General features: G+C 35.8%; 1 protein-coding gene across 3 annotated transcripts in view; it reads right to left on the bottom strand.

Annotated features, from left to right (window-relative positions):
• The window catches only part of TRIM24 (tripartite motif containing 24), a 110,118-nt gene that overhangs the window by 31,244 nt on the left and 53,014 nt on the right, over positions 1–25,860 (bottom strand). For 2 of the 3 annotated variants that reach the window (XM_036246288.1, XM_036246287.1), the window contains exons 3-7: positions 24,891–25,038; positions 20,229–20,361; positions 13,506–13,622; positions 10,974–11,088; positions 6,692–6,838 (exon numbers count right to left, since the gene is read on the bottom strand). In XM_036246288.1, the coding sequence (XP_036102181.1) occupies positions 6,692–6,838; positions 10,974–11,088; positions 13,506–13,622; positions 20,229–20,361; positions 24,891–25,038 (660 nt within the window). Of the gene's footprint in view, positions 1–6,691; positions 6,839–10,973; positions 11,119–13,505; positions 13,623–20,228; positions 20,362–24,890; positions 25,039–25,860 lie in introns of all 3 variants that reach the window. The other variant, XM_036246289.1, reaches the window with a different exon arrangement.

Genomic DNA, 25,860 nt, shown 5'->3' with positions numbered 1-25,860 from the left:
GCCCGCAGCCCAGGTATGTGCCCTGCCCAGGAATCGAACCCGGATCTCTCAGTCCATGGGACAACACTCAATTCACTGAGCAACACCGGCCAGGCTTAAAGTCAGATTTTTAATTAATAAAACTTCACAGAAGCACCAACTACTTACAAACACTTTAACACACTTTTTTATTTATTTTATTTACTCTTTCAAAGAAGGACTCAGAATTTAGTTTAGGTGGCCAAAGTTACAAAAAAGACAAATGAATCTCTGCAAAGGAAATCTAAGTACAGCCCATAACTAGGCCTGCTAGTTAGTGGGATGGTTCTCCTTGTTCCTACAGTTTGAGTTTCTTGTCATCAGTGCCCACCCCCAACCCTTGCTCTGCCCACATACAATCCTCAGTGAATACTTGGGTAGTTTCCCTCAGTCCTTGAAGAGTTCAGCTCCTGGTTCACTATGACCATCTTCACCATTACTCCTATCATAATTCTTGGTGACTTTAACATCCAACTAGATGATCTTCTTTAACAGCTTGCATCCTCTTTGCATGTACAAATACTCCCACAAACCCTAAAGGTCCAATAAGCCTTTGCTCTTAACAATTTTTCCCTGTTCTTTCTATCTCACCTTACCATTATCCTTACCTGCTTATCCCTCAATTCCTTCTTATCCAGCTTAAATCCCAGGGCCATTTCCTTGCATTTACCCTCAACAGCAGCTCATTCTCTCACATACACAATTACACATATTCCCTTTCCTCTCCTCAACCTTTTCCCAAGATGAAACAAAAATTACTTCAGATTGATCCCTAAGGTTGATGGCTATCATATGACATTTATTAATTTACATTCTGACAAACTTTTATCATTTACTTGTTTATATCATCATGGTCTCATTTATTCCTACTTAATTCAATGTGTTCTGATTCATTATTATGGTTATCAGATTGGTTGATTTGCCCTTTTAGGCTGGATCCTGGTCCTTGTGACATGTCTCCATCATTTCTCTGGTAGATATTCTGGGTACATTTTGTACTTTCCCTCAATGCTTAGAATTTAGAAAACAAGACCTGGAATGACAGTGCGCTCATTGCTTTTGGTGTGTAACACACAAACATATATACTCATATATACATAAATATCTATAACTACTTCCAGATCCCTGTGTATATCTATATAAAAGTCTTGAGTTCAGCCTGGCAGGTGTGGCTCAGTGGTTGAGCATTGATCGATCCATGCACCATGAGATCGCCAGTTTGATTCCTGGTCAGGGCTCATGCCCAGGTTGTGGGCCAGATCCCCCGGGGGGGAGGGGTATGCAGGAAGCAGCCAATCAATGTTTCTCCTTTTTTTCCCCATTGACAACCTCCTCCCCATTCCCCCACCCTCATACCCAGCTTTGTTGTCCTTGTCCATCAGTTATGTGTACATGCATATAAGTTCTGTGGTTTATCTCTTCCCTCCCCCACCACCCCCTCTTCTGAGGGTTGTCAGTCTGTACCCTATTCCTCAGACTGTTATGTTCATTATATTCCACAAATAAGTGAGATCACGTGATATTTGTCTTTCTCTGCTTGGCTTGTTTTGCTTAGGATAATACTTTGCAGGTCCCTCCATGTCGTCTCAAAGAATAACAACTCTTCGAGTTCATATTTGTATCCCCAATTCCTTCTAAATAATAAAAAGATAACAGAAGAATTCTAAGAAAATATTGTGAAAATGTTTTAACATATATTTAAAACTTAACTTCTGAAAGGATCCTGCTATTCCAATAGGTTTTGTTTTTTTACCGACTATAATTCCTATAGCAAAAAGATGAACTTAAGAATTGCAAGCCAAGATAGAAATTTCAGGCCGACAAGGCATTTTTTATATTTTTAAGCAAGGAAAAGCTATCAAAGGGTAATATGAGTAAACATGTCTATATTTACAAAGTGTAAGAACTCTAAAGAACAGGGTTGTATAATATAGCAATTTTCAAATTTTCTAAGGCTGGAAATCCTTTTAAATGTGTAAAAATAGCATTTAAAGGGTAACCTGGGTAAATAGATCTCTATTTACAAAGCATTAGAACTCTGAAGAATATAGTTGTATAATATAGTGATTTTCAAGTTTTCTGAGACTGAAAATCTTTCAGAATGTTTAAAAATAATCATAATCCTCAACTCTGCACACATTACAGGCAACTAATTTTATTAACTACATCCTCTTCTAAAGAGGCACTAAGGTCAATCTGAATTACATAGGCTTTTAAACATTAGGAAAAAAACTTGACTTAATCGATCAGAAATCTGGTAATATTGGTTCTTTATGATTCTCTGTACCTCTTTTCTCCTATAAATAATATAGAGGACAATCACCCTCTCTCCTATTTCAAAAGATCATTGTGCAGATTAAGTAATCCATCTTTTTTTTTTTTTTAATTTTCACTCGAGGATATATTTATTTATTTTTTTTATCCTCACCTGAGGACATTTTTTCCATTTTTTTTGTTCAGATAGAGTGGGAGGGAGAAAGGCAGAGAGAGAAACATCGTCGTGAAAGGGACACATCGAGTGGCTGCCACCCACACAACCCAACCAGTGTCGGGGACAAACTGCAACTGAGGTACATGCCCTTAGCAGGAACTGAACCCGGGTCTCTCTGGACCGCAGGCCGACGCTTGAACCACTGAGCCAAACCAGCTAGGGCTGATTTTTTTTAAGAGAGGAAAGTGAGGAGGGGGGGAAGAGGGAGAGAAAGATCAATCCGTTGCCTCCCATACGTGACCCAACTGGGGATCAAATCTGAAACCTAGGTATGTGCCCTGACCAGGAAACAAACCTGCAACCTTTTGGTGTATGGTACAATGCCCCAACCAACTGAGCAACCCAGCCAGGGCCCATCTTGTAATTTTTATTATTTTCTCCATGTTATCCATATTATAATCACAAACAGAACTATAGAACAAAATCAGAGAAAATTTCATACTGAAAACACTGATTGTGTGAATACTATGCTTTCTTACAAACATACAAATAACATCAGAAGGTATATACTATATAGAAGTTGTTTTTCATTAGAGCAATGAAGCAGTTAAATAAAAAAGAGAGAGTCCTGGCTGGTTTGGCTCAGTAGTTAGAGTGCTGGACTGAGTCACAGGTTTGATTCTGGTCAACAGCACATACCTTAGTTGCAGTTAGGTTCTCGGCCCTGGTCAGGGTCGTGTGGGAGGCAACCAGTCAATGTGTCTCTCTCTCTTTCTCGCCCCACCCCCACTCCCTCCTACGCTATCTGAAGATAAATAGGAAAAAAAAATATCCTCAGGTGAGGATTTAAAAAAAAGAGAGAGAAAGAAAAGACCTAAAGATTGAGGCTGCATCATTGATTATTATTAAAGAAAAAAATCATAAGAGTTGAATACAATTCATGATTAGGAATAGTTGCACATCAATTTTCTAGTAAGTCACTCAGTATTTGGGCCTAGTTTATCCAGAAGTGCATTTCATTATTTCAAAATGGTCATTAGACATTTCTGCCACTTGATTCCATAAAATGGAACAGGTGAACACAAAACTTATTTGGATGTTCTAATTTGATTTCAAAGTATAAATCTCTGTGGAATCTTTAATAGAGGAAAAGTAAAGCAGGAATTTTTAAGAATATTTATATGGTTTAAGCTCTAGTGACTAAATGTGTCCTAGATCTCTAATACTATAGGCATGGTTCACAGAAAACACTATCAGCCACCATATCTTCAGTACCAAAATTCCAGACTACGTACCATCAAAATAGTACCGTCAAATCATAATGCCACTTTTCTCTAGCAAATTCATTGAAATACTTAGCACCATATACTGCTGACAGAATAAACAATGTAGTACAAGAGGAACATAGCCCCAGGGCTCAGGTGTCCAAGCTGGAATTCTGGCTATCCCTCTTACTGTGTGTGACCTTAGGCATGTTAAACTCAACTCTGTGCCTAGGTTTCATCACCCATACAATGGCAATAGATAGGTTTCATAAAAGTAATGTAAAAGTTTAATGAAATATTACATGAAAAATGCTTAAAATTAGTGCCTGGCACTCTATAGATAATCAGGAAATGTTTACTATTATCATTATTGTTAGTATTAAGTTCAACTGCCACTAAGAGAAAACCTGGAGTCTGGCCGGTGTAGCTCAGTGGTTGAGTGTTGACCCACGCACCAAGAGGTCACTGGTTCGATTCCCGGTCAGGACACATACCCAGGTTGTGGACGCAATCCCCAGTGGGGGGCATGCAAGAGGCAACCAATCAATGTTCTCTCTCATCGATGATTCTCTCTCTCTCCTTCTAAAATCAATTAAGGAAAAAAATTGTTTACAAAAAAGATAAAACTTGGAAAAGAACAAAATAGGAATGACATGATAATTAAAACTGATGTTACACCTAAAATCATGGCAATTACAAATATGTACACACACACACACACCTATCTTTTACTATCATAATCAACAGATTTACCAATTTGGGGCTGCAAATAACTTTCCAAATTGGGGGTGGAAGCTGGGGGGAAAGGTTAGAAAATGACCACAAGGCTGAAGAGAAACAGGAGAAAGAGAGAACAACATGGGGGGATAAGGACAACTATGCTGTATTCCCTAGAGCAATTTTCTTCTGGATGGCCCGAGCCTAGTGGCAGATGAGTGAATTAATAAGTCCAGCCACGGGGGAGAGAGATATTGGCTAGCATTGTCCCACCTGGGCCTATGGCTTGACTTCTGGAGCCTTGTCCCTAACTAGCCAGGCCAGCAACTCCCCTTGGCCCTTGAGGTGCCCCTTCACCACCAATCAAAAACTGGATGGTGGTGGTGGGAGGCTTTACATTCATCACCAACCCTAACCCCAAATAGATGACCTGGAACTTCTAATCTGTAAACATGAGCATGATGACAGTACACAAACCCATCAGGAAATGCATAAAGAACCTGTGCTTCTCTGACAGCTAAAAATATTTTTTAAAACCCAATACAGTAAGACCTTGATATAACAAATTTGGGCAAGGGGTTGTCCGTTAAAGCTGAAAGTCCATTATATAATAAAGGATTTCAGACTGTAACAGTTTTAAAAATTGACAAATTAATTAGTTGACCTGTTTTTACTTATGTAGGTACTTTTGTATAATTAAAATTAAGTATATATGAAAAGTTCAACTTCACAGAAAAGTTTTCCATATGTATTACTATAATTTTAAATTTATACTGAATAGGTCTAGTAAATTCATGCATTCACCAGTCACTGTGAGTAAACAAATGCCCACAGCTGGGGTGTGGATTATTAGCACACATTAGAACATCAGCCAACTCGCGTTAAAATTGCTGCAGAAAGTCACACCACTCAACAACAGAACCGATCACCTCGTGCACTTCGGTGTGATTACATGCTAATCATTCCCCGAACACTGTTTACAGGTGGTGATTCTTGAATTTAAATATATAGACTACAGTGTAGATGTGTAATATTTATGTCAGCAAAATTACTCGTTTTTTTCCCCAATATATGGCCTATTTGCTAAAATCTGTTAAAAATAACAATGAATTAATAACAACAAAAATCTGTTAATTTAATTATAAGCAAATCTTGGTTAAAACTATTTTAAAATTAATGGCATTAATTTTCACATATGAGCCCTGGCCAGTTTGGCTCAGCGGTTGGAGCGTTGGCCTGTGGACCAGAGTCCTGGGTTTGGTTCCCGCTAGGGGCATGTAACTCTACCCCCCAAAAGAAATTTTTCACATATGATACATGGACTGGAAATTTTGTCCAGTAAATCTTAAGTACATTAAATCGAGGTCTGCATAATTGAGTTTACTGTAAATAGGGGTGGGCAAAAGTAGGTTAATAATAATAATATAATAATTAATAAAGAATATACTGTCTTGCATACTCACAATTGTTAATCAACTTTTGCCCACCCATGTTTAAAAAATATATATATTTTATTGATTTTTTAGAGAGAGAGAGATAGAAACATCGATGTGAAAAACATCAATCTGAGAGAGAAACATCAATCAGCTGCCTCCTGCATGCCCCCTCCTGGTATGCGATGACGGGGAATTGAACTGGGACCTCTCAGTCCTTGGGACTAGCTCAAGCCACTGAGCTACACCTGCCGAGCCACACCCCCCATTTTATTTTATTTAATTTCTAACAGATTATTTTACAGAGAGACAGAAAAACATCCATGTGAGTGCAAAACATGGATCATTTGCCTCCTACACACCCGCTACTGGGGATCAATCCTGCAACCCAAGCAACCTTTGGGTACATGGGACAACAATTCCCAACCAACTGAGCCACTTTGGCCAGGGTGACCCATGTATTCTTTTATCAGTTAAAATTAGAAACAGATAACAGTGTTTAAACACAGACACACTAGTGATTATTTCTGGATTTTAAGCATTCCAGTAACTCCATTGTTTCATTGTATTCTTTTTAAAAAATGTTTTTATTGATGAGAGAGAGAGAGGGAGAAAGAGAAAGAGAGAAAGAGAAACATCCATGTGAAAAAGAAACTTAAGTTGCCTGCCTCCTCCACTGCCCTTACTGGGGAAGAACAAGCCCACAACCCAGGCAGGTGCCCTGACCAGGATTCAAACTCTAGGACGCTCAACCAACTGAGCCACAGAGGCTAGGGCTCTCTTTGTATTCTGATGGAATATTAAATGCCACACTAGGTCTACCTTACCAGTCGCTTGCTATAAAGTAGTGCTGTACTGCTACCACTGGAAACTGCCCATTTAGAAAAATGCATGACATGTTCCAATTGTTTAGAAAGTCCAGCCACTTCCTGTTGTTGTTGCATAAGTTTCATGCGATGGTCCTTTGCAAGGCTCTGAAAAGAAGAAAATAATTTCAAAATCAGTTCTGCCTATAATATATTTTAATGGTCATTTTCAGATTACCAAATGAGAATAACCATCACCTCTAAGAAAGTGAAAATAATCTTAATGTTGCTTTCCCCCCCTTAGTACAAAGGATCAGTCTTACTGCAGCAAACCACTGTGGTCCAAATGCTACTACAGCCACCGCTACCGCTACAACCACCACCACCACCACCACCACCACCACCACCACCACCCTCCCACCCCCAGCCCTCAGTCTGCTTTTATATATCCTGGGATTTAGAATTCTGTTCATGTATCTTCCAATATCCCAAAGGAGCAAGAACTGTAGATTAGCTATAATACAGTAAATGCCCATTAAATTCAATATCCACAAATAAAATAGATGTATCCTCCAGCAATCTAGTCAAGTTACCAGATTACATGATTTACTCAATCATAGGATTCCTATTTTAGGCATTCTAGTCCTCACTGAAACCAGTTTGTGCCTAGTTATGCCATATGACAAATAACACCTATGCTTTGAAGGTAGTGAAAAGACATAACTATTTTTGTCTAGTAAGAGTTACATGAGAACCCACTGATATAGTGACTAATGGTGCCAATGCGCTCTCACAAAAGCCACATAAAAGTAGAATTTCTCTATGAGGGATTTACCTTTCTCTAAGGGAAATACACAAGGAAGAACACAGATTAATAAAAAGTGAATAGCACTGAACTTAGGTTGTTTTAAGTCTCTGTCCAAAAAATCTCCTTTACTTGGCAAGGAAAGGGGAAAAAGAATGGGGCTTTTGACCGGTTTCAAAAAAGTTTAAAAGTAAAATTGCTATACTCCAGTATAGAATTACAGTCTCAATAAAAAATGAACCTAGATCCAGCCATAGTCAGTTTCAAATGTGGGAAATATACAAGTGCTAAGCTGAATTAAGGGGAAAACTGCAATGACTGTCAATGGCTTTGCCATGTCTAATTTACAGTTCAGAGATAACTTACTTAATTAGGCTATTTCTGACCTCTGTGGAAACTGTTTCTTTGGAGACATTCTAGAAAGAGCAGAAATTCTGTTTACTTTTAATTAGGTTGCAAATTGAGAATCAGAAGGTCTAGTTTCTTGGTCTTCCATAGTAACAACTATTTGAGCTGACTTTTCTCGAGTCTCAGATAAAACTGATTAAATTTACCTTAAAGGAGGATTCTGTGAACCAAGAGAATGGAACTGGAGGCATATTTAAAAGGTGCTGTAGCCCTGGCTGGTTTGGCTCCACGCTTAGAGCATCGGCCTGAGGTCTAGAGAGACCCAGGTTCGGTTCCCGTTAAGGGCACGCACCTCGGCTGCAGTTTGTCCCCGGCCCTGGTTGGTCATGCGGGTGGCAGCCACTCGATGTGTCCCTTTCATGTCGATGTTTCTCTCTCTCCCTCCCACTCTATCTGAACACAAAATGAAAAGAAAATGTTCTCGAGTGAGGATTAAAAAAAAAAAAAAAAAAAAAAAAAACGTGCTGTAAAAATTATAAGCCAATAAAGTTGATTTAAAATAATACTGATGCCTGGCCGCTGTGGCTCAGTGCTTGAGCATCGACCCATGCACCAAAAGGTTACCGATTCTATTCCCGGTCAGGGCACATGCCCAGGTTGTGGGCCTGATTCCCAGTGGGGAGCATGCAGGAGGCAGCCAACAGATGTTCTCTCTCAATGATGTTTCTATCTCTCTCTCCCTCTCCCTTCCTCTCTCTCTAAAATCAATAAAGGAAATAAATAATAACACTGATGACCAAGTTCATTCCTAGAGATCGGGAATTTGGTCATCTTTTGTTCCTTATCTTATTATTTTTGTTCCTTATCTTAATATTTTTAAAATCTGCAAGTGAAACTGAGTTAAAGTGAAGTGTAGAAACAACCATAGACGCTACTGATCTCTGAGAAAGCAATTTGAAGTCACTTTTGATTTTAAGCAGAGCTTTGAAAACTTCTAAAATTGTTTAAATGCTTCTATTTAAAAACAAAACACAGAACCTTGAAAAAATAGTTACTGTAAATGGGGTCTGATTTCTCCTGGCCAGAATAATTCTTCACTAAATAAGTATTTGTTTCTAAAAAAACAAAGAATTACTTTAGTCTTTATTTCCGGTGCAGTTGATAAATCACGGTCGTGGCCATGCCTTTTGCAGGAGGGACAAAACTTTCTGACAAATACCTCTTTTCTCATTCTAAGTTGTTTCTTTACTGTGAATTCCTTCTGCATCAATATACTTAAAAAATTCTAAAATATCATGCAATTAATATGTTAATATACCATGTAAAACTTGTAACCTCCATATTATTTGAGGGCAAACAGTGACTTTGGATCTTGACCTTCAGGAATATAAAACAGTTGAAGATAATGACATTTTTTCTTATCTGCAGTGGGAAACAACTATCCAAAATGCCTTGAGTATTTCTAAGTATTAGCTTTAGCAATTAAGACTATAAAATGTTGAGGGCAGGGGCACCTCCTTTTACCTAATATCTCATAAGGTTAAATGTATATAGTTGAAAACTAAATATAGCTAATTTAGTGTATCTTTCTAAAAATTTTGTTCAATTGCACCCCACCCCTTTGTTGATGGAAAATTGCCAATTCAATGAATCTCTAAAATGATTCCTCTCTTCAACATTTACAGAGCTCCTCTTGCAAGCAAGACATTATGTTTGGCACTATGAAGTAAATAATAAGAATTAAGACATTCCTAGTAAGAGTGTCTCTATTTGCTAGATGGGACACTGCCAGATTTATGAATCGCTTAATAAAGCCAACAGATCTCCAAATTTACTCAGATGAGTTTTTGTTAACCCTTCATATGAAAGTTTCTAATAATTCAGTTATTTACATTTGCCTTATAGGGGATGTCAAAAGCTCAAAAATGTTTAAATTCTTTACTCAGAATTAGGCAATTTAGAAATCAACTGAAATAGAATAAAGAATTATAATCTATAACACATCCTGACATAATTTGGTTTAAAAAAATTATTACTGGAGCCCTGGCCAGTTTGGCTCGGTGGTTAGAGCGTCGGCCTGCGGTCCAGTGAGACCCAGGTTCGGTTCCCGCTAAGGGCATGTACCTCGGTTGCAGTTTGTCCCCGGCCCTGGTTGGGTTGTGTGGGTAGCAGCCACTCGATGTGTCCCTTTCACATCGATGTTTCTTTCTCTCTCCCTCCTACTTTATCTGAACAAAAAATGGGAAAATGTCCTCAGGTGAGGATTAAAAAAAATTATTACTGGAGCCTGGCTGGGGTATAGCTTAGTGAATTGAGTGTTGTGCCATAGACTGAGAGGTCCCGGTCAATTCTTGGTCAGAGCACAAGCCAAGGTTGGGGCTCGATCCCCAGCAGGAGGTATGTAGGAGGCAGCTGATTGATGTTTCTTTCTCACATCAATGTTTCTGTCTCTCTCCCTTCCTCTCTAAAAAAAAATCTATAAAAACATATTTTAAAAAATTATTACTAGATATAGCAGAACAAATGTATTTTCTACCCTTTCCATAAATAGCCCAAGTTCTGGAAATACCACATAGCATATATGTACATCAACCTCATATATACTATTAAATAAGATTGTTCTTTCCTACACAGTACCATTCAATATTTGCCCTGTTAAACTTTCTTCATGTAGATTCATTCTCATTTTTTCAGGCTACAGTACTAAAGATTAACATTAAAAAAAAAAAAAAAAAACAGAGCCCGGCCGGTGTGGCTCAGTGGTTGATCATCGACCCATGCACCAAGTGGTCGCTGGTTTGATTCCCGGTCAAGGCACATGCCCAGGTTGTGGGCCCAATTCCCAGTGGGGGGCATGTAGGAGGCAGCCAGTCTATGTTCCCTCTCACTGATGTTTCTCTCTCTCCCCCCCCCTCTAGAAATTAATAAAGAAAAATTTTTTTTTTTTAAAAAGACATTCTTGCTGTTTTATAAAGCCATAAATAATGAGCTTAACAATAAGAGCCTGGCAAAGAAAAATATGGGAATGGAGAAGAAATACTATTGAACCATAAAACAATTATAAGAAAAAGGCTATGATTTCAAGTTCACAAATACATATGAAATTATATTAAATCACTACAACATACCATCTCATTAACAGTAACTTACCTCAAGCTGATGCAGTAGAGCTTTTCCTTTTTTATTTATTTCTACCATCAATGTAAATATAGCAACTTTAATATCTTGTTCCACCTGCTTTTGATTTTGATTTACTTCAATTATCCTAAAAATTAAATGAAAGGGGGGGGGAAATCTAAGGCAGAAAAGTTGTTTTACAATATTTAAAATTGATTTTCTAAGGTCTAAATTAGACCAAAATAGTCTCAGCACTTAAAAACCCAGCTACTTCTAAGAATGCTTCAATTTAAATTGAGTTTCTTGAAGGTAAGATAGTGGAAATACAAATTTTCTGAAATACATAGTCATTGAATTCAACCTTAAAGTCAAAGTGCATAAAATTTTAAGAGAATGAACACATTTTTAAGAAAATATGGTTTGGAAAGATTATAATAAGACCCAGGAAAATCAATACTCAGCCTAAAAGAAAAACATAAATCAGGAAGAGTTCTAGTTTTATTCACTGCAACTAAGAAGTATAAAAGGGTAAATGTGTCAGTCTTATTTATTCATCTGAACTGCCCCAGTATCCATTATACCTGAACAGAAGTAAAAAAGCAGTAGTTTGTTACTTTTAATAACATATTTGTCTTTAAATAAGCAGCCAAATAACTACATTATGCTTAATCAATCACCAAATGTGTTTTTTCCCTTTGATTAGAAAAAATGGAAATGCTGTTTTCATAGAGATGGAGATGGGCAAAAAGAAAACACATAGACAACATCACACCAGAGTATCTTATAGAAACAGAAAATAATAATGGGACATCCACTGAATATTATGAGATAAAAAGCTTCTTTTCTTCTGTCTGCTTCTCCCATAATTACTCTCTAACACTTAAGACCAAAAAGGCAGAGATTTTATTCTCTGTTGGAAGTTCTTCAAAATAATTATTTGACATCAATATTGCCTACAGGATAAAAAAAAACTAATTTAAATCCTCATGATGATCTCATGATGATAGAACAGGATAAAAAAAGGGACGAGTACCAAGCTTGCACATGTGTACAAATAAATTAACTGTCAAGTCAGTTTGTCTAGTAAATTTAATCCTTATATAATCAAGTAGGGTATAAAGATAAAAGCAATTAACATCTAACCAAAGATTCTTTCATTTTTAACATTGTGAAAGAGTAAGAAACAAGTCAAAAGGGTAAATTTCATCAAGGGTGGATCTTTCACATAAAATTAGCAATTTTACAATTGCTACCATTTGCCACTAGATGGTAGAAATGACTATAATTATCTCTCCTTATTCTAAAAAGATTCATTACAAGTTTTCAATTACTCAGTTACAAAAAAATTTTAAACTCACCAATTACTCTATTTGGAAAAGTACAGTATTATTATTAAAATAATGTAAGGGGAATCGTTTTTGGTTAACTATAGTTGTTATGTGAAAGAGAAGGTAAAATGAAATGAGACCGGATAAGGAAGAATAAAAGAAACTAAAAGACACACACTAAAACTGTTGTTACCAAAATATATAGTAATGACTAGATATACTAATAACAATGAGACATCAAGAAAAAGTTAAATTATATTTACTAATCTTTCTTTTTTGAAATCAGGTAAACCAAGGAATTTCTTGGAAAAAATTCCCAAATGCCCAACCCTAGTCATGTTCCAAAATTATAAGAGTAATGGTTTATGATGGCTCTTATGGAAGATGAACCACAAAAGGCTTATACAATTGTCCCTGAGAACAACACTCAAATCTTCTGTGAAGCCTCTCTTATTCAGGTTCTTTCTAAAAAGCATTTCTTGATCTGTTTAGGCAGAGGCATGTTAAAAGAAAGGGGACATGGGAATTTCCTAAGTGTTGTAAAGGTTGCAACATGTCAGAGTGTGCCCCAAAAGGAAGCTAGAAAACTCCCTCTTTCCCACAGAGGCCAGTGGTTTTCTCCACCAATCAATGAATTGTGAGACAAGATTCTTGGACAGTTGATGTTATCTTCCTTTGGAGGACAAAAATATAATAGGTAGTTATGTAGAAACTGTGTAAGTATTGTATCTGATAAGGAATAAAAGAGTGTGAAACAGGGTAACAATCCCTGTCTCCTGGTGAATGTCTCCAATTCACTGCAGTTAAAAGATAGCCCAGAGGAAGCATCTCAAAGTTTAGCAATTCTTAAAATAGCATTTATTTATATAATCAAGTGTTAAATTTTATAGTACTGGCAAAAACAGTTGATTTTAATTTTAAAATCCTATTTCTTTAAAATTAAAAAAAAAACCACATATAATCATGAATTATCAATATCTTAAATGAGCTGCTATGAAATGCAGTTTACCATCATAACAGTTTTAAATTTCATGGCTGAAAGGATGTTTTCAAACCCAAACTTTCCAGAAACCCAAAGATAAACCTGTAAGTCTTACCAACTATGTGTTATTTGAGCCATCTGGCAGCTTATGTGGATCTATTTCACCATGAGTTAAATAAATGTCTGTTCTAAAGTGAGTATACTTAATACATTACACAAAACTGACTTCTTATAATACTATAAATGTAAATTTACCTGTTCTGGATCTGATTTCCTGTGAACTTAATGTATTTTGTTTTTTCCATCAATTTGGTGATTAGTGTATCTATGATCACTTTCTGATTCTGAAAAGCTTCTTCTATAAATTGGTATCTGAAGAAATAAGTAAATAAGTCAATTATTACATGAATATATCTGTGTAAAATGAGGAAAAGCCCCAAAGCAAAGAAAAAACTGATAGACCACTATTTAAAATAATAAGAATATAAAGGATATAAGCAATCAACTAAAATACTAAATATATCCCTATAAGGCAGGTTTTCCTCTCCTGAAGAAGGGCCTGGCTGGTGTGGCTCAGATGACTGAATGTCATCCATGCACCAAAAGGTCAGTGGTTCGATTCCTGGTCAAAGCATATCCTGAGTTGTGGGCTCAATCCCTAGTACGGAGCATGCAGGAGGCAGCCGATCATGTTTCTCTTCCTCCCTCTCTCTCTAAAAGCAGTAAAAACATATTTTAGAAAAAGAAAGAGGAAGACTTTACAGATATTATTTATGGACGCTCTTTAAATTATTTTGAAAATTTGGAAGACACACATTCATAGTTTTAGACGAGTACAGAGCTCACTTGGCCAGAAGTAATCACAGATATTTAAGCAGAATTATTAACTATTTTACAATTTCATAACTATGAAAGTTTGATGCTACAAACATTTGAAGATCATTTTTAAACAACAGGCACTTAAAAATATTTAATTTAGAAGATGATAACCTCTGACAAATAAGATGACTCAAAAGTATCTGTAGAGAAACATTGTGGAAGATACAATATGAAGATTTTCATTACAAGTTTTTCATAAAATGTACAAAATACAGTATTTTAGATAATGTAATTTTAAAATATAATTAAGTGCCCGGCCGGTGGGCTCAGTGGCTGAGCATCAACCTATGTACCAAGAGGTCACCAGTTCAATTCCTGGTCAGGGCACATGTCCAGGTTGTGGGCCAAATCCCCAGTGGGGACATGCAGGAGGCGACCAGTCAATGTTCTCTCTCATCGATGTTTCTCTCTTTCTCCCTCTCCCTCTAAAAATCAATAAAGAAAAAATAATAATAGTATTAAAATATAATTAAATATTATAAACAGGGTTGCCAAAGTTAGAAAAAAGATACACATAGATGATAATTCTATTCGATTTCCGTTGTACATAATCATATTTATAAACATGTCTTTTTGAATTCTTTCTTAGATAAGTTTATCTTAAACTTTTATTCATTACTACACTGTATGAGATCCTAGTACAGTGTAATGTTAAATGAAATTGTCAAAATGGTCATCTTTATCTTCTTCCTAAATTCAAAGTAAAAACTTTCAATGTTCCAGTATGATGTTTATTTTATTTTTTCCTCATAATGTTTAGCAGGTTTAGGAAATTTCCTTTTATTCCTACTTTGCTAAGATTTTATATCATGGGTGCTGTGTGTGTGTGTGTTTATATTGATTTTAGAAAGAGGGGGAAAGGGAAAAGCGAGAGAAACATCGATACGATGTCTCTGTACACACCCTGACAGAAGACCAAACCGCAATCTGGGCATGTGCCCTGACTGGGAATCAACCATCAACCTTTCAGTGCGTGGGATGACGCTCAACCAAGCCACACCAGCCAGGGAAATCATGGGTTACATTATTAACTTAATGTTTCTTCTACCTCTACTGAGATGGTTATATAATTTTTCCTTTATTCTTTAAATATATGAATTAGATGAATGGTTTTCAGATGTTAAATAAACTTTGTATTACTAAAATTAGGCCAACTCTGTTGTGATTATACTATCCAAAAATCGTACCACTACTGAATTTGGTTTCCTAATTTATTTCTTAAAATTATATTTTATTATTCAATTACAATTTACATTCAATGTTATTTTGTATTAGCTTCAGATATACAGCATAGTGGTTGAACAACCTTATACTTTACAATTTCTTAGAATTTTTAGATTTCATATTATGGGTGAGACTACTCTAATTTTCTATTTCTATTCCTCATAAAACAAGCTGGAGAGAATTTATTCTTTTGCCATTCTCTGGACAAGAAAGTATATGTACCTTACCTATTCTGTAGATTAATCAGTGAAGTCATCTGGATCTGTACATTAGTTTGTGGGAAAATGATAAATTATGGATTGACATGAAATTAAAGAACTACTCTAATTTTCTATTTTATTTTGTACTAGTTTTAGTAAGCTATTCTTATTTTCTAAGAATTATCTCATTTCATGTAAAATTGTTCTATTGACATATCTTTTTTATATTTTTAAATGCCTTTACAAAATATGGTGATAACTACCTCTTTTTCACTCCTGTTATTTGGGCCTGCTCTCTTCTTCTTCACTCATAAAATGATTTGTTAATTTTACTAGTCTTTGAAAGATACAATTTTTGGTTTTGGCTAGTTCATTAATTTCTGCACTTGTCTTTATTATATCCCTTTCCCCACTTACTTTGCATTTAATTTACTCATTGTAACTTGCGATAAATGTTATTCAATATCTGCATTTATTATATATATATTTCGGTCTAGTCATGGTGTTAGCAGTATATTTCAAAAATAATATTTTCACTATCACTCAGATGAAATATTTTCTACTATACTAATACCAGGATTTCTTCTTTTACACTTCAGTATCTGCTTATTTTGAAGTAATTTCAAAGTTAAATTTACTATAGTATAGAGTTCTCACATATACCTTTACACTGATTAGTTTTTTCAAACATTGCTTCCTCATAGCCCTTTAACTCCTTAGTAATTAGTGTGCATTTCCTAACAAGGCTATTCTATTCTTTAACCACAGTATAATTATTAAATATATGAAAATTGACATTGAGATAATACTTCAATCTAATCTACTGACCATATCCAATTATGTCATTTGTCTCAATAATATCTTCTATATAATTTCCCCCCCTCTAGTCCTGGATACCATCCAAGATTATGCATCATTACATTTAGTTTCCACATGAATTATATTTCTTCATTTTCAAATATATGGAGATTTTTCTCACCTATTATTTTCCAGATTAACTGCAGTGTTTACACAAGACTGTGATTTTAATCCTTTGATATGTAAGACTGCTCTGGCTTATGGTTAAATTTTTTCTATTTATGTTTGAAAAGAATGTGTATTATTGGGAGCAGTATTTCTTAATGTCCATGAGGTTATTTGCTAATTGTTATTTGAATCTTATAGAAACACCCTTGTTTTTAGTGTGCTTGTTTTGTTGATTGTTGAGATGTTAAATCTCTCACTCTAACTGTACATTTATCTATTCTAAGTTCTCATTTTTCTTCATATATTTTAAGGCTATGGGGCATACATTTAGAACTGTTGTATCTTTTAGATGAAGAAAGCCACTTATCATTATAAAGTTGCCCCCTTTATCTCAAATAATGCACTTTGCTATGCCAGCTTGCCTTTGGTTAGTGTTTGTATGGCACATTTTCCCCCATCATTCTTTTTACATAGGTTTCACATGTTTCTTTTATAAAAAAACAAATAGCAGACTATATATATATATATATTTTTTTTTTTTTTGCTAATCTCATCTGGAGATATTTTTTCCATTGATTTTTCTAGAGAGTAGAAGGAAGAGAGGGAGAAGGGAAGGGAAGAGGAGGGGGAGATATGGAGAGGAAGAGAGGAAGAGAGAAACAATGATGAGAGACACATTGATTGGTTGTTTCCTGCATGTGCCCGGACCGGGGCCAGGGATTGAACCTGCAACCCAGATATGTGCCATTAACGGGGAATTGAACCCAAAACCCTTCAATGCATGGGCCGATGCTCTAACCACTGAGAAACTCAAGACCATGGCTAGACTTTCTATTTTCTTCTTATCCAGCCAGAAATATTTTAATTTGGAACATTTTATCCATTTACATTTATTATAATTATATTTATAGATGCTAACAAGTTAACAAGTCCTAATGTTATCCTATTGGTTCTTTATTGCTTTTTTCTTTGACCTGTTTTTAGACTGATTATTAATTCTTTAACCCCCACCACTTAAACGCTTTTACTATTTTCAGTGACTACTCCAGCTATTACAAAATACAGATCTCAACTTATCATCTAACATTGATTTATATTTTCTTACCCTCATCCTAAATTATGCCTAAGCCTTAGACCATGAATTCCATATCCTAACATGTCTGCTGTGGTATACAACACACACGAATGCACACCAAGACATTCTGATCGCTTTATAAGTAAGTTTTATTTAGATTTACAAATATTTATTTTAACTGCTCTTATTATGCCATGCATCATCTACCATTTTTCTTCTGCCTAAACTATACTTTAGAGTGAGGGTTTACTGGATATATATTCTCCCAATTTATTTTGTCTGAAAAATTTTTTTCATTAACCTTCATATTTGAAGAATATGTCTACTGAATATAGAATTTTAGTTTTGCAGTTATTTTCTTTATGCACTTTAAAAATATTACTTTCTAAGCTACCCTGCTGGGGGTAATGGAGGAGTCTTAAATATGGAGTACATGTCTTTCTTCAGTATTACAAAGTTCTAAGCCATTATTTTTTATTTTCTTTTAATCCTCACCCAAGGATACTTTTCCATTTATCTTCAAATGGAGTGGGAGGGAAAGGGAGAGGGGGGGGGGGGAGAGAGAGAGAGAGAGAGAGAAACATCACCATGAGAGGAACATAACAACTGGTGGCCTCCCACCTGATCCCAACCAGGGCCAAGGACCTAACCACAACCGAGGTCCATGCCCTTGACCATAATCAATCCCGTGACTCTTCAGTCCTCGGGCCAACGCTAACCGCTGAGCCAAATCAGCCAGAGCTGTATTTCCTAATGTTGCTTCCTTCTTTCTCTCTCACTCTCTTCCCCCCACTTTCTTCTTTCCTTCTTAGAGACCAGTTACATTCTGTGTTACATCTTCTCTATCCTTCATCTTTTGTCCATCCTCTGCTTATCATGCTTCATTCTGGAAATTTTCTTAATTTTCTTCTTGTTCATTAATTCTCATTTCCTGCTATGTCAAATCTGCTATTAAACTCTCTATTGAGTTACTATCAGATTCTCTAGATTTCAGTTCTAGACTTTTCCTTTTCATTCTTTGTGGTTTTCAGTTCTCTACCCAAATTTTCACTTTGAGTCTTATCTTCAATATAAAGATGCAGTTCTGAGGGCCTTTATTATTTTTTAATCCTCACACAAGGATATTTTTTCCATTGATTTTTAGATTGAGTGGGAGGGAGGAAGGGGGAGAGGGAGGGAGAAAGCAGGAGAGGGAGGGAGGGAGAGATACATCGATTGGTTGCCTCCTGCACTGCCCTGACTGGGGCTGGGGATCAAACCTGCAACCAAGGTTGATGCCCTTGACCGGGAATCAAACCCGAGACTCTTCAGTCTGAGGGCTGATCTCTAACTGCTGAGCCAAACTGGCCAGGGCCTAAGGACCTTTTCATACTGGTCGTTGTATCTACTAGGTTTTGTTCACATTGTATTATCTCCTAGCATACTTGGTTATCTTTAATTATGTGCTGGACCATTTTGCAAAATTCTTTATATATAAATGTGAGGCCTAGAAGGATGTTTTCTTTCTCCAGGGATGATTTATATTTGAATCTACCAGGTACGTTGGGGCAATAGCAATATGTTTTCAACTGAATTCAACTTTGGTTACAGAGAAGATTTGATGCTGAGCTTTAGTCCTGTGAGGAAATTACTTATCTCCAGCTACTTCATCTTTACTATAATAGTGTAGAGTTTCATGGTCCCAATTCAAAGCAATAAGACTTCAATCTCTATGACCCCTGAATTCCAATTCCTGTCTTCCTAGCCCTGTAGAGACTATTGAAAAGTACTCTTCAATCTCTAGGCAAATGCCTCAAAGAGGGGGGAAAAGTCCCTACCACGATCTGTCCCCACTCCAACCCAATCCTGGTCCAAGAGTTCTTTACTACTGAGCTCTAAAATTTCTTATCAACGATTTCCATATTTTGTCCAGGTTTTCTAGTTATCCACACTGGTATAGTTGGTCCAAATTATCTAGTCTTGCCATTATTAGGAGCCTGGACCATTCTAAGCAATTATGTATATGTATCTATTAATTAGTATCTTACTGTTTAAATCAGTGGTTGCTAATTCAGAGACCTTTAAAAGTCAGATTTAAAAGTAAGTTTTAGTAGCAACTATGATGAATTGGAAAAGACATGCCTCATTCTAAAGAACACCAAAGTCAATTCCAACCAAATGCTGACATGAAAGTTTATGGGGCCCAGGGATACAACAGCTTTCATTTTACAGCTTTTCATTCAACAGCTTTCAAAATACCACAGATCTAGTTGTTTTTGTTTTTAACGTAAAATCTCATTTTACAGTATACCACATGTTTTAAAACTGTGTGTAGGCTAATAATTCTTAGCTCAGGGTAATTTTGCTCCCTAGGCCATGTCTGAATACATTTTTGGTTGTGAAAACTGGGAGTATGCTACTGCAATCTATTTAACAGAGGTCAAAGATGCAGCTCAATACCACACAAAGCACTGGACAGCCTCCCCAACAAAGAATTATCTCTGGCCCAAAATGTCAATAATGCCAAAGTTGAAATATTCCTGAATAGGCCAACATACTGTCATCTGCAGACTGCCATTTGGCTAGGTGCCAGCAGTCCTCTAGTCTCATAAAGCTATATTATAAATCTATGTATATAATGAAAGATGCTGGTACCTATGCTCTTTATGTTCTAATAACTGGCAGTCCCGACATGTCAGTTTGTCACATGTTTCACAGTAAAGCTTTAGCTGCTCCTTCTTATGAAAAGGACAAAACACTGGTCGCTGACTGGTCACACCAACTGCCTCTGGAAAAACAATGAGAGGCAAAAAAAAAAAAAAAAAGGAAATTAACATAATTTAATAGTAAATAGTTATTAGATTGTTTATTTAAATTTAAATCCACTGAAATATAAAAGAGCTACAGTTTTGTCGACAACATCACTACCACTAGGTCTTACAGATATTAAAATGTTAAACATCTTCAGCATTTCAGAAAGAAAATATAAATGAGCTCTTCACTTTCCAATGTATAAATTCAAATTAATTCACAAAGAAAAGAAAATGTTAAATCATTAAAAATCTGCTTTACAAAGTTAAAAAGTCTTAACAGCCGAGTGTGAACCAACTTGATGTTTTCTATTCCATATATGGTGGGAAATTTTCAAAAATGCAGTTCAGAAAGTCTAATAAAGATGTGGTAAAAAAATTATTTCCTCCTTTTTGTAGAAATCCTAACAAAGGACACCCATTAACACAGAAATAATCATAAATTTTTCACTATTTATTACAGTCATCCATATAATTTCACAATAGTTAACCAGAACAACAAAACTGGGCAATACTTATGTTGTAATGTTAAATGAAAAAATTCAGAACACAAATAAATACAATGATTAATTAAACAGTAAACACTACCAGTTATCTCACTAATAATTAAATGTAAATTCCAAACATTTCAGAAATAACCTCACTTCTAGAGATAATCATTAATAACCTGGTATGTGTTCCTTTGGATGTTTTTCTATATATATAACTATACTAGTGGGTATTTTGTTTTATAAAAATTTTTAAATGGCACTACACATATTGTCTTGTAAACTTTTTTTCACTTAACTCTATCTTAGGTATCTTTTTTGTTAGTAAAATCATCTACTTATTTATTAACCCTACAGTATTCCATCAAATGGATATACCAACTGCCTGTGGACATTTGAATGTTTCCATTTTTCAATATTGTGTGATAATGCTGAAACAAACAAATGAAATGTATAAATCATTGAATGTTCCCATAAAACAAATTTCTACTAATAGGATTGTTGGGTCAAATGGTAATTTTTATATATTAATAAACAGTACTCTAAAAAATTGTACCAATTTGTACTCCTACCAATGTAAACTGGCCATTATTAGTTTACTAATAAGGTTTTCTCAAAATCTTTGATCTTCACCAATTTGATAAGAAAAACAAAGATTTCACAATCTTTGGATGCATTTCTTCAATAACTGAGATGGGGTAACGACACATTCAACCATTTATATTTCTTTTAAGAGTCTGTTTAAAACCTCTATTATTTTTCTGTCCAATTCTCTTCTCAACACATTTAATATTTTTTCCAAGCACATTAAATTTTTCTTTTAAAAATTCTAAACTATTGGACCAATAAAACATAATATTTTTTAATGTATTACTTCTATAAACCAAAAATATAAATAAATGTTATGGGCTGTTTCAATCCAGGGACAGTCTCTAAGAGTGGATGTTTTTAACAGGACCAAATATCACCTGGTATGAACCAAATATGCTCAAAGATGTTTTTGATGGGACCAAATTTGAAGGATCTTTCGGTGTGGGGATCACATGTCCCAGTGAATATTTTGAACAGAATGAAAAGTCCTGCAAGAATTCCAGCAAGGCACCCTTGCCGGTATGGTTCAGTTAATTGGACACTGTCCCGTATACTGAAAGGTTGCCGGTTCGATTCCTGGTCAGGGTACATGCCCAAATTTCAGGCTTGATGGTAGGGGATGTGCAGGAGGTAGCACATCTATGTTTCACTCTCACATAGATGTTTCTCTTTCTCTCTCTCTCTCTCTCCCCTTCTATTTCTCTCAAAAAATTTTCTTAAATCCAGCAAGGTAAAGATGGTTCAAGATTACTAATCTGAATATCCTCCCTGTATCCTTCTTGATGTTCATCAAGATGGGTATGGGCATCACAGTTGATAGGGTGACTATACATCCTTAGTTGGCTTGAAACATCCTGGTTGTACCTTCTGTCAAGAAATAATTATTTATAACGCTTCTGACTTATATAACTAGGAAATCATGTCATCCACTTATATGTCGACTTCCTTTATTTATTGAAGAATTTAGATCCTGACTCAGTCATCCTCCTAGGACTAAGTCTCACTATCATTCTGGATGAGTCAGAAATCCACACAGATTACCACAAAACAAGTCTCTCAGATTTACTCATCTCCAGAGATTTATACTTCACTTTAGCTACTTATTCCATTTAATATACATCTATACATCATGATCCCACCCTAGATTTTAAGTTGATCATAACCGTTCCATTTCCATAATCATAATTTCAAACATCCTACTCTAATAACTTCTAACCTTCCAATTCTCAGATTAACTACTCCCACTGTACTTCATATCTCTAGTCCCTAACCATTTCTTTCACCCTATCAACTGACACTATCAACTTCACCTTCCTTATACAGTTAACTTACCCAAATTCTTTATTTTAATACAAGCATCTGCATCTCTTAGCCTGTTCAATTTTCGGAACACATGTCCAGCTAAACCCCTAGGTAAGTTCAATTCTTCTCTATAACCACACTTCTGAGGTCTGATAGAGGACATTTTGAGGCCTACGCAACAAATGTAATCTTGATGCTATCAAGCAATCCTTCTGTTTCCAAAGCTGATGCTGTTTTTCAACTGGAGTTATTTTAAATATCCTCAAATTCCTTACTTTTTATCTCTATTTCCTGGCTGGCTTCAAAGAAAAACAGAAGTCTTTCTAGCACTAATCTATTAAGTTTACCTGAATCTATCTATACCTGGCATTTTCTCTTTTCTTCATCAGTGTCCTCAGAAATTACAGCCCCTTTTTCTGTGTCTCCAGACTCCTATCCTCATCTCTTATTCCTCCTCCTCTTATATATTTATTCTCCAGCTACACTCAACTTTCCACTTCTGGAAATTTGGGCATGTGTTTCAGTTTTCCACACACCCTCTCCTTCATGTGATAAACTATTTATCCTTGAAGCCCCAGATTTGGCCTCCAACCTAAATCTCCACATCTGAGTTTGGTACTTATTTCTTTCATATGCTCTCATAGAACTTAATGAACCAAAATATATCTGCTAATTTGTTCACAGTCTTCATCATACTAATAACTCAAGGGTAGGAAATATCCGTTTTTGTTAATCCTCACCCAAGAATATTTTCCCACTGATTTTTAGATAGAGGGGAAGGGAGGGAGGGTGGGAGGCAGAGAAACATCAATTGGTTGCCTCCCGCACCACCCCATCCAGGGCCAGGGATCAAACCTACAACCCAGTTACATGCCCTTGACCGGAAATCAAATCCAGGACCCCTCGGTCTGCGGGACAGTGCTCTATCCACTGAGCCAAACCAGCCAGGGTGGAAGTATCTGTTTTAATTTAACCTTTCATCTCTAGTATCTAGCAAAGTTCCTGAAATATAGAATAGGCATACAAACAGTACTGGTTGACTCAAGAAATAAAGAACAGTGAAATAATATTTCTAAACAAAAATAAATTAATGAGCCATAAAAATGAAGGAAATTCTGATTAAATACAACATGAATGAACCCTGAAAATATTATAAGAAGTGTAATAAGCCAGATATACTGTATGATTCCACTTGTATAAAATATCTAGAATAAGAAAATTCACTGACAGATAGATTAGAGGTTAGCAGCAGCTGGGGCAGACAAGAATGGGCAATTACTACTTACTGGGTACAGTTCCTTTTAGGGATGACAGGAAAGTTTTAGAAACAGACAGTGGTGATGGCTGCATAACACTGAATGCAGTTAATGTGGGTGAATTATAGATGTAAAAATGGTTAAAATGGAAAATTTTAAGTTATACATTTTACTACAAAAAAAGTATTAGTGAATTTTACAGTATAAGCAACACAATAAAAAACCCCAAATCATAATTATATAAAAAGCAAAACTTTTTTGGTTATCTACATATCAAATATCACAAAACAGGTTTACTACAGTATATCAAAAAAAAAAGTTATATAACTTTTTTCTATGCTTGTCATCTTAGAAATAAAAGAAAACCCCGGCTGGTTTGGCTCACTGGTTGAGTGTTGACACATGTACCAAGAGGTCGCCAGTTTGATTCCTGGTCAGGACACAAGCCCAGGTTGTGGGCCCGATCCCCAGCAGGGGCATGCAGGAGGCAGCCAGCGGATGTTCTCTCTCAATGATGTTTCTATCTCTCTCCCTTCTTCTCTCTCTAAAAATCAATAAAGAAAAAAATTTTTTAAGAAAATAAGTTTAAAAATCAAGTTTATTTTTTCATTTGCTATACATTCACACCAAATTAAGGCACTTATAGGAAGGCGGGTTGGAAGTATGAATGTAAGTCAGAAGAATTCTATTTCTATTTGTGCTTACTAATACTTGTAAAAGTATTCAAATTTCAACTACAATAAAGACCTCCTTATTTAAAAAAAAAAAAAAAACAACCAAGGGTATATTCAATGCTTCAAAACATGTCAGTGGAGGAAGAAAAAAAAGAGAGGGATAGAGAAAAAGACATTAAAAGAACTAATGCATTACCTGGAGATACTTCCTCTTTCTGCCTCACAGTGTGGTCTTTTGTGAACTTCACCCTTTGATGAGCTCTGATGCATGTCTTGCAGAGCCATTCAACACATTCTACACAAAACCCATTAGCTTCTGCATTGTCCTCACAGCTTGTACACACCTAATAAAAGAAACATGTCCCAATAATTCTTGAGAAAAATGAAAAGGTGGTCATACCACTAGTCATATGTAAATGACACAACCATACTTAACTTTATCACTTATCTTCTTAGCAGCGTTTGTAATTTAAACTGACATTATGTTTTAAATTATAAACATATGAAATAGAAATATAAGGACAATGTCCTTGGTTCAATATAGCTAATATTTCAGGCACTATGCTAAGTGTTGATGATACAACAATCAGGAAAAATAAACACAGTCGCTGACCTTATGATACCTAGTCTCACAAATGGAATATGGGATCAAACCCCAGTTCCTCCACTTATGAGCTGCGTAGTCTTGGGCAGGTTATTTAGAATGCTCATGTTTATTTATTTAATTATTTTTAAAAGATTTTAAAAGAGAGATGAAGGGTGAGGGAGAGAGAGAAACATCGATGTTAGAGCAGAACACTGATCAACTTCCTCCTGCATGTCCCCACTGGGGATCAAACCCATGACCTGGGCATGTGCTCTGACTAGGAATCGAACCTGCGACCTTTTGGTTCACAGAATGACGCCCAACCTAGCCATACCAGCCAGGGCTAGAATGCTCACGTTTAAAATGAGGATAATAATAAAGAATTTAGTGAGTAGTTGTGAAGATTAAATATGAGACAAACATTATTGAAATAATCACACTAATACATAACTACAAACTGAGAAGTGTCATAAAGGAAAAATACAAGATGCTGTTAACATCATATAATGGGGGAAACTGATCTCATTTTAGTGGGGCTGAAGAGATGGGAAAAGTGAGAGGAAAGATTACCAAGCACGGC

Source organism: Molossus molossus, unplaced genomic scaffold (genome assembly GCF_014108415.1).
Source record: "Molossus molossus isolate mMolMol1 unplaced genomic scaffold, mMolMol1.p scaffold_m16_p_7, whole genome shotgun sequence".
Lineage (NCBI taxonomy): Eukaryota > Metazoa > Chordata > Mammalia > Chiroptera > Molossidae > Molossus > Molossus molossus.
This window is presented reverse-complemented; position numbering and strand designations above follow the sequence as displayed.